Genomic DNA, 10615 nt, shown 5'->3' on the forward strand with positions numbered 1-10615 from the left:
AAACGGTAAAACTGTTTGCACTACAAACCAGTGTGTTCATAATTAAGGTACATACAATACACTGAATACATTCAAATAATATTATAAGACACACGCAATATCAAGCAGCAAAACGAATTGTTTTGTACAGCTAAAAATAGCTGGGAGCGGATGACACCAGAAGCCAGACACATAAAATTGACCAATGGCCTGCCCGCTCTTACGGGAAAAATAAAATGAATAGTAAGACAATCTCTGATTGAACCGGATTGGATTGAACCAAATAAAAAAAAACATTGTCCATATAAAATTACATTGTGCGAGCTGTCTCTTTAATACCGCGTGGTTTACATACATGTTGCTGCTGATTGGGCTGACATGTTTGACACACCCACCAAACACGAGAAAACGTAACTCAAACCCTGTTGCACACCGTTTCCAGGAAACATGTCGTTCAAACCGGAAACCGTAGCAAAACGGTGCACACCGGTTTGAGCTTGAACTTGCCCCTGGTGTCTCATTCCTCATCTACAAAACATATAAAATACATATAAGGGTTAGGCTACTGAAGAACAGCAGTTAAAAGCCTACTTTTTGTTTGTTCTTACCATAATTGTTCTGTATCTTGTTTTGTAGTTGTTGGGATTAAATAAAACTAATTTATTCACTCACTCACATCATGTCTTTCATGTAACACATAAATCTAATGAATAGTCTTTTTGGAGTTCCCCATGCGCTCCAGTAAACAGCGCCTAATAGGGGTGGTCCATCTCGTTTCGGCGATCAGTCCACTAACCGCCCTGCCCACCTTGAAAGCCCCGCTGCTCCAGTCCCGATGACCAGTAGCCCACACGAGTGAGTGCAGATCTACGATGTAAGTAAGAGTTTCCGTTCCTAGTTTCATTGATTACAAAGGGAGTTTTTCGAGAATGTTTGAACTAGGGCTAAAATGAACATTTATTCGCCGTTTGAATAAACGTGGAAATTATTCAAACTGTTCAAATGAAATTAGGCTACATTATTAAATTAAATTGTGATCACGTTAAATACAAATTCAGTCGTATTAAAATGATTTTATGACAGACACCCTATCTAGGCCTACTTGCCTAAAACAACGGGTTTGTGATGTGCGTTGTTATAGCAGTTTGCTATATACTTTTAGCCTTGATTTCTACCCTCCGCCTACACAATTAAACTAAATACGGCTGCCTGTCACCAATAAAGTGAAAATGAAATGAAAAGTGTGGATTAAATGTATTACGGCTGTCTCGAATGGAGTGAAAGTGAAATTGAAATGAAAAGTGTAGGCTATTGTGCATTCATTTCAATTTCACTTCCACTTTATTCGAGACAGCCGTCACTATGTATATATACACACAGTGTTGCTCATTATAACCAATCACATGCGATTCCGTTGAGTTTATGAATGTGATGGCCAATCAGAGGCGTTAAGATGAGTCATCGCTGAAACGCCCGAGTTTTGTCAGTGCGCGCTGACTGCATACTGCGCTCTGGCGAATTCTTTCATCAAAGACAACAAAGTGCAGATGTACGTACGACGTAGCCTGAGTAAGATTCATTTCACTGTGTAGACAGCTTCATTTATTATAACAGATTATAGTTAACAGATTATAACATTAGGCTACTTTTAGCCTTTTAACTCATTTATTGTTTTATATTTTATAAATGTCTAATTTTTATTAATTTATTTGTTTGTTTGTCTGAAAACACTGTTTTACATAATTTCGGTATTAATACAATTGTAGACCATATACACATATATTACAAAATGTTTGTAATGCAGTTGCCTCATATAAATAAATAGAAAAGACATTTTTCCAAATAAAATATATTGAGTGGAAACAGATTATAGTACTTCTATTCAGAAATTCAGAGATGGCTGTCAAATTTGGGCTATTAGGGCCCATAACTAAAAAGTCATACAACCATTTGATCAGAAAAGTTTAAATTTGGCATGCTTTTACATTGCTAACATTTTTCCATTTTTTTCCTTACATTCATCAAAAGTGGTTATACCTTCTTGAGGTGTATGAAGCCTACCTGAAAAATCCTTTATAAAAAAGGCTTCTAAATCTTGCAACCTTCACAGCTGCAAATGTTGTAACCTTTCACTTCTCCACACTATAGTGGAAGAACATCTGGAAAAAAGAGAAACCACTCCTCCTGCAATCATATATAATCACGTCCTGATTTAGTGACAAGGCTCATCAAGCTCTTTCAAGATTTGCTCTTTCACAGCAGTTCTAAGTCAACATTATGGGTAAGTTATATAATATAATTAATACATCAGGTGCTGACTGTGTTTTATGATATTGTCTGAATATTGAGTAGCAATTTGTGATATGTAACACTGTATAAATATTCTGTATAAATGATTTACTGACATGTTATTTTCCATGTTGTTTCTAGCATGCATTTTTGGAAATATCATGAAAATAGACACCACCGGTGCATCACAGGCAACAGCAAATCAAGACAGATTAACCGTAAATGGTGAGAATGCATGACTGCATACAAATGATATCAATATATAGCAATATGTAATATAATTATAACAACGATTTAATCTTGAAAAGGTGTTGAAGCCTCCAAAAAACTGGCTGAGAATGATCTGACCCGGATGGAGAAATACAAGAGCATGATCACCAAAGTTGGCAGAGCAAAGCAGATGGACCCGGCTGTGATTGCTGCCATCATATCCAGAGAGTCCAGAGCTGGAGCCGCTCTAGAGGATGGATGGGGTGATCATGGCAATGCCTTTGGCCTCATGCAGGTTGGTTAGAGGAATTTCAAAATATAATAATATAAGAGAACACATGAGTCATAATTTCAGGCATTGAGAATAAATTGTCTCAGATGTATCATGCAAAACAAGGAGAAGTTGCAAAGTAAGCAAAAATGGTACATTAAATATTTGTGAACATTTCTAATTGTTCTCTTCTTTGATGGTGTTTCTTTTAGGTCGACAGACGCTACCACACTCCAGTAGGTACATTTGACAGTGAGCAGCATATCACACAAGCTACTGAGATACTCACTAGCTTCATTAAAGAAATGAAAGCAAAATTTCCTATGTGGTCCCAAGAGCAATGCTTTAAAGGTAGGTTTACAATAACATTTACGATAGATAGATAAATAAATAAACATAAATAGCATGAAAAAGAGATAAATAAAGGCAAATAGAAGTTCATCACTTAAATCTCATGTTGTAGTATAATGTCTGTTTCAGGGGGAATATCAGCCTACAACGCAGGTGTGAGTACAGTCGGTTCATATGAGAATATCGATGCCAGAACCACAGGACAAGACTACTCCAATGATGTCGTCGCCAGAGCCCAATGGTTCAAAAGCAAGGGTTACTGAAGAACATATAGCCTAAAACCTGTAAAACCCTTGCATTAGTGGAATGAGTACAACAACTCAAGATTTTGAGTCTTCATTTTTTTATATTAGGCCTATGGTAGTGGTATAGTTAGTTAAATATTAAACATTGTAACTACTTGCAAAAGAATATTGGCAACATTCTAACACCGTGTTACACTGGAAGCGAATGCTGTGCTTACTGTCAGGGTCTGCATGCAGACTCTGCAGATGGAATAATATAAGCTTATAATATTATAATGGGTTCTATGTGGTTTTGACACGACAATGTGATAAATAAATAAACATAAATAGCATGAAAAAGAGATAAATAAAGGCAAATAGAAGTCCATCACTTAAATCTCATGTTGTAGTATAATGTCTGTTTCAGGGGGAATATCAGCCTACAACGCAGGTGTGAGTACAGTCGGTTCATATGAGAATATCGATGCCAGAACCACAGGACAAGACTACTCCAATGATGTCGTCGCCAGAGCCCAATGGTTCAAAAGCAAGGGTTACTGAAGAACATATAGCCTATGAACCTGTAAAACCCTTGCATTAGTGGAATGAGTACAACAACTCAAGATTTTGAGTCTTCATTTTTTTATATTAGGCCTATGGTAGTGGTATAGTTAGTTCAATATAGATATTAGATTGCTAATATAATCTTTCAAGCCATTTAAGAGTTTGAGTTTTCAAAATATGACCATGTTAATGATACTGCAGCTGTTATTAATTTCCTGTAATGATAGTAATGAAGATCTTATTAAATAAAATTCATTTATTTACTCAAATCATGTGTCTATTATTTATCACAATTACCTTAGGAACAGTCCTTCCAAATTCACAATAAAATAACCTCATTTATTGCTTCCAAGTAGACGCAAACACATCATGAAACCGCTTCTTGTTCTCCACGACAGAGGGCGATGTTGAGCCTAATCCTGCACTCACACATGACACTGTAGTAGAACAACGTTTCACAGAGAACATTGCATTCAGAGAACATTGGTGGGTGCAGGAAGCAGTATTTTGGAAAGAGGGTATTTGTTTAGGGTGAGTTTACACCAAAGAGTCACATAAAGATGAGCTGAAACATTGTAACTACTTGCAAAAGAATATTAGCAACATTCTAACACCGTGTTACACTGGAAGCGAATGCTGTGCTTACTGTCAGGGTCTGCATGCAGACTCTGCAGATGGAATAATATAAGCTTATAATATTATAATGGGTTCTATGTGGTTTTGACACGACAATGTGGTTCATGTGGTTTAGGCAAGACGATGTATTGTTTCTATAGCAACTACTGTTTACATCAGTGTTTCTATCAGTTTTCTGTAGCACGGCTGCAGAAGTTTCTGTGAACTTTCGAGTCGGTCTCTCGATATATTAGGTCCCAGCCTTGTTCCTGATTGCTATGGCAAAATGGACGAAGAGCCAATATGCAAGAGAGTTCACCTTGCTGTGTTGCACCCATCTGTTCCCTTGCATGATGCAGGTAACAGAAATATTAAACATTGTAACTACTTGCAAAAGAATATTGGCAACATTCTAACACCGTGTTACACTGGAAGCGAATGCTGTGCTTACTGTCAGGGTCTGCATGCAGACTCTGCAGATGGAATAATATAAGCTTATAATATTATAATGGGTTCTATGTGGTTTTGACACCACAATGTGGTTCATGTGGTTTAGACAAGACGATGTATTGTTTCTATAGCAACTACTGTTCACATCAGTGTTTCTATCAGTTTTCTGTAGCACGGCTGCAGAAGTTTCTGTGAACTTTCGAGTCGGTCTCTCGATATATTAGGTCCCAGCCTTGTTCCTGATTGCTATGGCAAAATGGACGAAGAGCCAATATGCAAGAGAGTTCACCTTGCTGTGTTGCACCCATCTGTTCCCTTGCATGATGCAGGTAACAGACTCGTTAAATGTTTGGGTTCTTTGTTGCCAATAAAAAAGTTCACTATAAAAAACAAAACCAAACATGTCTCAACATCGGTGCTTTTTTCCTCCTCACTCTTACTCTCTTATGCAGGGTGTAAGCCCTGTCCGTTATCTCATTCTCAATTCTGGTGGTCCAGATTGTGCAGATGTCAACGTAGGGTGTTGAGTATGATCACGAGCGCTTATACACTTCAGTTTGCATGCAGACCACCCCACTTGCCAGATCGGGGCACGCCCGATTTGCAAGCAGAGATCCACTCTCTCCTGGCAAAACAGGTGATAGAGCAACTGATGAGAACGGGTTGTGATAGAGAGAGTGCCACAGGAGCACAGGGAAAGCAGTCTGTGCAGCTGCGATTTCCTAGTCCCAAAAAAGGGACGATGGTCTCTGCCTCGTTTTGAGACCTCTAAATTGCGCGCTGGCAAAGTGTACATTCAAAATGATCACCATGAAGCAGATCCAGATATTCAGCCCGGGGACTGGTTTGTTTCAGTGGATTTAAAAGATGCTTATTTTCCTTTCCAGATAGCCCTGTCTTATCGTATCAGTTTAAAGTCCTCCCTTTCGGGCTGGCTTTGTGTCCGAGAACTTTTCCAAAATGCAAAGCTGAACTATCTGGATTATTGGCTTATGGCTCAATTTCAGGATGTGCTAGAAAGCCACAAGCTTCAGCTTCTAGACCATTGCAGAAGAATGCTTCATCCCACACAAAGCATTGTGTTCTTGGATATGACCCTATTCTTGCGAGCAATGCAAGTTCGTCTTTCTCAGGAGCATGTACAGTCTTTACTGAGCACTCTCGCCTCATTCAAACTGAGGAGATCGGTTCCTCTGAAGTGTTTTCAGTGGTTGCTGGGACTGATGGTTGCAGCCACAGTTTTGAGGTTTTGAGCTTCTGTTTATGAGCTGAAAGTCTTTGCCACACAGCACGTGGTCGTGTCTTAGTGACTTGTGGCTGTATTAGTACACTGGCTCCCTGGTTCAACTGAACAACGTACGAACAAGGGATTTCGATGGACAGAGTGGTCAGTTGTGACAACAGATGCATTGTTAATGGACTGACGAGCCCTTCGCAACGACATACCATCTCCGCAGCCTTGTGCCACTTGGACGAGTGTGCAGTCAGTGTGGCACATAAACTGCCTAGAGCTGAAGGCCGTGTCTCTAGCTTTGCAGCACTTCCTTCCATTGGTAAAGAATCGTCATGTTCTTATTCAGATGGACAACACGACAGTGGTGTCTTACATCAACCACTAAGGGGGTATTTGTTTACGCTCGCTACAGTGGCTGGCAGAAGTTTTCCTCTTGTGGATGGACAGGAACCATCCATCCATACAGTCAGTCCATTTCCCCGGCCATCTAAACTGCAGCGCGGACATGCTGTCATGCTGACATGCTGGTGCGGTTCACGGGGAATGGAGGTTAAATGATCTAGTTAATCTGGAGCCTGTTTAGGGAAGCGGAGGTCGACTTGTTTGCCTTGGAGAACATGCATTGCCCCCTGTTCTTCTGACAAGTGCCCCCCTGGAAGGGGATGTGCTATCTAGCTGCTGGCCAAAAAAGCACAAATACGCTTTTCCCCCCAGTCAAGATCATGCCATTGGTGCTGCACAAGATCAGGGAGGAACAGGAGACTGTACTTCTGGTTGCGCTGAATTGGCCCAACCAGCCATGGTTTCTGGAGCAGATAGAACTCCTAACAACTCGCCCCGTGGCATATTCCCTTAACGGGACCTGTTGTCTCAAGCAATGGGCACTACATGGCACCGTAAGCTGGAGTTATGGAACCTGCGTGTTTGGCAAGTGTTTGCAGCGGCTAGAGTCCTTACCAGGTCAAGAGAATATGATCATATTACCCCAATTTTACAGTCTCTGCACTGGCTACCTATTAAGTTCCGTATCAGTTACAAAATATTATTACTTGACTATAAGGCCCTTAATGGTTTAGCTCCTGCGTACCTAACTAGTCTTCTACCACGCTACAATCCATCACGCCCCCTAAGGTCGCAAAACTCTGGACTTTTGGTAGTACCTAGGATAGCAAAGTCCACTAAAGGAGGTAGAGCTTTTTCGCATTTGGCTCCCAAACTCTGGAATAGCCTTCCTGATAATGTTCGGGGTTCAGACACACTCTCTCTGTTTAAATCTAGATTAAAGACACATCTCTTTGGCCAAGCATTCAAATAATGCATCTCATAATCTTGTACTGCAGTTATATCTGATCAAATGCACATTATTATTATTCTTTAGTTTGGGTTAAACAAATACATTTTGCTTGGTTGGAACAGCAGCTACGCTAATTATGTCTCTATTTGTTTCTCTGTTTCTGCTGGGATTGACATCCCGTGGTAACTAGGATTTACACATGCTTCAGTCTGGATCCAGAACACCTGAGAAGAGATGATGCCAACCCCTCAGAGGACCTCAGATGATGCCAACCCTGAAACAACATATTGAACTACCACATTTTGCTATAAGTTTGATTGCATCATTTAATAATTGCTGTTAATAGTGTTCATTGTCTGTTTGATTACGTCTTTAATTGATTTTTCCGTTTCTGCCATATGTACATTAACTGACAGTCACCACTGATAAGCTACCACTAAATATTGAAGAAACTTAATTTGCTGTAAAGTTGCTTTGCAACGATTTGTATCGTGAAAAGCGCTATACAAATAAACTTGAATTGAATTAATCATTGTTCACTGTTCTATATTTTGTTTTCTATTTGTTGGGATGAAATAAAATGCATTTATTCACTCAAATGTGTCTTTTTCAACACATAAATCGTCTTCCCATATTCATATTAAAATTATCTAGTTAGGGGTCTACGCAGCATAGCTGTTTTAACCTTCTATGCTTTCATTTACTTCTCAGTTGCCCTATCATTTTTCTGTCCTAAACATACCTGGGCAACAGTAACTGTAAAACACAAACAAATCAGATTTGGATGGTCCCATATCTCACCTATTTCTCAGTCAAGCGCAATGAAAACTGCCTGACATTAGCTGGCAGTATAAGTAATTTTACGCTTAATTGCTTATAACTCACAAACCATGCAGACTACAATTAAATAATCCAATCACATCATATATTATTATTTTACATTTTATAACTGCTGTTTATTTTTATGTTTATTATTTTGATTGAAAATACTGTATAATTGCAATTATGTTCTGCATCACCATCATGGGTAAGTTATATAATATCAGGTGATTTTATGATATTGTCATTTTGTAATACTGTAGCACTGCATACATTTTCTGTATAAATATTTAAGGGCTTCTTCAGGTGATATTTTTCGTGTTGTTTCTAGCATGCATTTATGGAGACATCATGAAAATAGACACCACCGGTGCATCAGAGAGGACAGCAAAACAAGACAAATTAACCATAAAGGTTGAGAATGCATGCACACAAATCACTTTTCACTCTTCAAATCCCAGTTGCCAATATATGCAATATGCACAGTTACAGTATGTATTAACAATGGTTTAAACTTGTCATAGGAGTTGAAGCCTCTAAAAAGCTGGCTGAGAATGATCTGGCCCGGATGGAGAAATACAAGAGTATAATTATCAAAGTTGGCAGAGCAAAGCAGATGGACCCGGCTGTGATTGCTGCCATCGTATCTAGAGAGTCCAGAGCTGGAGCCGTTCTGAAGGATGGGTGAGGCGACCATGGCAATGGCTTTGGCCTCATGCAGGTTGGTCAGAAGAACTGATTTACTCTATTTCAAAATATAATGTAAGAAACCACATGACTCATGAGATAAGATTTAATGTGTTGAGTATAACTAAAGCTGACTCGTAAACGAAAGTTGTTATAGATATCGCATGCAAAACATTTTTATACCAGCAAGAAGTTGCAAATAATAAGCAGAGTACACTCAATATTTCTGAACATTTCAAATGTTTCTTTTTTGATTATGTTTCTTATAGGTTGACAAACGCTACCACGCTCCAACAGGTACATGGGACAGTGAGCAGCATGTCACACAAGCTACTGAGATACTCATTGGCTTTATTAAAGAAGTTAAAGGAAAATTTCCCAAGTGGACACAAGAGCAATGCTTTAAAGGTATGTTTACACTGAGAGATAAATAAACATAAATAGCATAACAAAGACAATTAAATGCAAATAGACGTTCATCGCTTAACTTTCATATCTCAGTTGTAGTATAATGTCTGTTTCAGGGGCAATATCAGCCTACAACGCAGGTGTGAAGAACGTCCAAACATATGAGCGCATGGACATCGGCACCACAGGAGATGATTACGCCAATGATGTCGTCGCCAGAGCTCAGTGGTTCAAAAGCAAGTGTTACTGAAGAACATGTGAACCTGTAAAACCTTTACATTAGTGGAATGAGAACCACCACTCAAGATGACAAACCCTGATCCTTAATATTAGGCCTACTCTATTGCTATGGTAGTTAAAAATAGTTATTAGATGTTGATGTAATCTTTCTCTTTTAAAAGTTTGTGGTGTTTTCTAAATGAAACTACACAGTGCATTTCCTGTGATGATAGTAATGAAGATCTGATTAAATAAAACTCAAATCGTGTGTTTACTATTTATCACAACGGCCTTATGAATAGTCTTTCCAAATCTACATTAAAGGGTTAGTTCACCCAAAAATGAAAAATGGGCTTGTGTTTTACTCACCCTCGAAGCATCCTAGGTGTATGACTTTCTTCTTTCAGACGAATCCAGTCGGAGTTATATTAAAAATTGTCCTGGCTATTCCAAGCTCTATCATTGCAGTCAGCGGGTGTTGTAGTTGAACAGTCCACAAGTCGTCAAATAAAGCGCGCATTCATAATAAACGTGCTTCACACGGCTCCGGGGGGTGAATAAAGGCCTTCTGTAGTGAATCCATGCGTTTTTGTAAGAAAAATATCCATATTTCAAACGTAATAAACACTTTTATATCACTTCTGTTATCTGTCATACGCGGAAGCCGTGCCGGCGGATGACGTAGCACGTCGGCGTTGCGTGATTAGTGACGAATGCGGAGAGACAACAAAACAAAACGCCGGTCACGAATTAGAAGTACAAACTGAAGATTTGCAAAGAAAAATGTCAGAGGATTTCGATATAAACCAAGAGGAGACTGGTTTTCCTTTGCTAAAGTAAGGAAACTTTGCTTCCTGTGCTCCTATAAACAAACTCGCGAGACTAGCAGTGTTGCCAATTTAGCGACTTTGTCGCTAGATTTATCGACTTTTCAGACCCCCCTGGCGACTTTTTTCTAAAAAAGCGACTAGCGACAAATCTAGCGACTTCTTGGACAAACC

At 39.2% G+C, this 10615-nt stretch overlaps 2 protein-coding genes across 4 annotated transcripts; both read left to right on the top strand.

Annotated features, from left to right (window-relative positions):
* Window positions 1–596: 596 nt before the first annotated feature.
* On the top strand, window positions 597–3496 carry LOC107742720 (lysozyme g-like). 3 transcript variants are annotated; one of them, XM_016555763.1, is made up of 6 exons: window positions 597–853; window positions 2128–2260; window positions 2410–2493; window positions 2577–2773; window positions 2962–3100; window positions 3230–3493. In XM_016555763.1, the coding sequence occupies exons 2-6, from the start codon at window positions 2257–2259 to the stop codon at window positions 3361–3363; spliced, it is 558 nt and encodes a 185-aa protein (XP_016411249.1). In that variant the 5' UTR covers window positions 597–853; window positions 2128–2256; the 3' UTR covers window positions 3364–3493. The 3 variants fall into 3 exon arrangements, with proteins under 3 accessions (XP_016411249.1, XP_016411255.1, XP_016411246.1); XM_016555769.1 differs by lacking the exon at window positions 597–853 and adding an exon at window positions 1470–1528; XM_016555760.1 differs by lacking the exons at window positions 597–853; window positions 2128–2260 and having other exon boundaries at window positions 2385–2493; window positions 3230–3496.
* Window positions 3497–8899: 5403 nt separating this feature from the next.
* On the top strand, window positions 8900–9645 carry LOC107742644 (lysozyme g-like). Its single transcript, XM_016555703.1, has 3 exons — window positions 8900–9021; window positions 9257–9395; window positions 9512–9645. Exons 1-3 carry the CDS (start codon window positions 9016–9018, stop codon window positions 9643–9645), a joined length of 279 nt encoding a protein of 92 aa, XP_016411189.1. The 5' UTR covers window positions 8900–9015.
* Window positions 9646–10615: the final 970 nt, after the last annotated feature.

Source organism: Sinocyclocheilus rhinocerous, unplaced genomic scaffold, assembly GCF_001515625.1.
Source record: "Sinocyclocheilus rhinocerous isolate Xijiao unplaced genomic scaffold, SAMN03320098_v1.1 scaffold70, whole genome shotgun sequence".
In the NCBI taxonomy this organism is placed as follows: domain Eukaryota; kingdom Metazoa; phylum Chordata; class Actinopteri; order Cypriniformes; family Cyprinidae; genus Sinocyclocheilus; species Sinocyclocheilus rhinocerous.

Bases quoted from the DNA above. Each gene is read 5' to 3' on its own strand.
- LOC107742720 (XM_016555760.1), top strand. From the start codon at position 2,385: ATGTTATTTTCCATGTTGTTTCTAGCATGCATTTTTGGAAATATCATG. The intron at 2,494-2,576 runs GTGAGAATGCAT...AATCTTGAAAAG, and splicing joins AGACAGATTAACCGTAAATG to GTGTTGAAGCCTCCAAAAAA. The intron at 2,774-2,961 runs GTTGGTTAGAGG...TGTTTCTTTTAG, and splicing joins ATGCCTTTGGCCTCATGCAG to GTCGACAGACGCTACCACAC.
- LOC107742644 (XM_016555703.1), top strand. The intron at 9,396-9,511 runs GTATGTTTACAC...TGTCTGTTTCAG, and splicing joins ACAAGAGCAATGCTTTAAAG to GGGCAATATCAGCCTACAAC.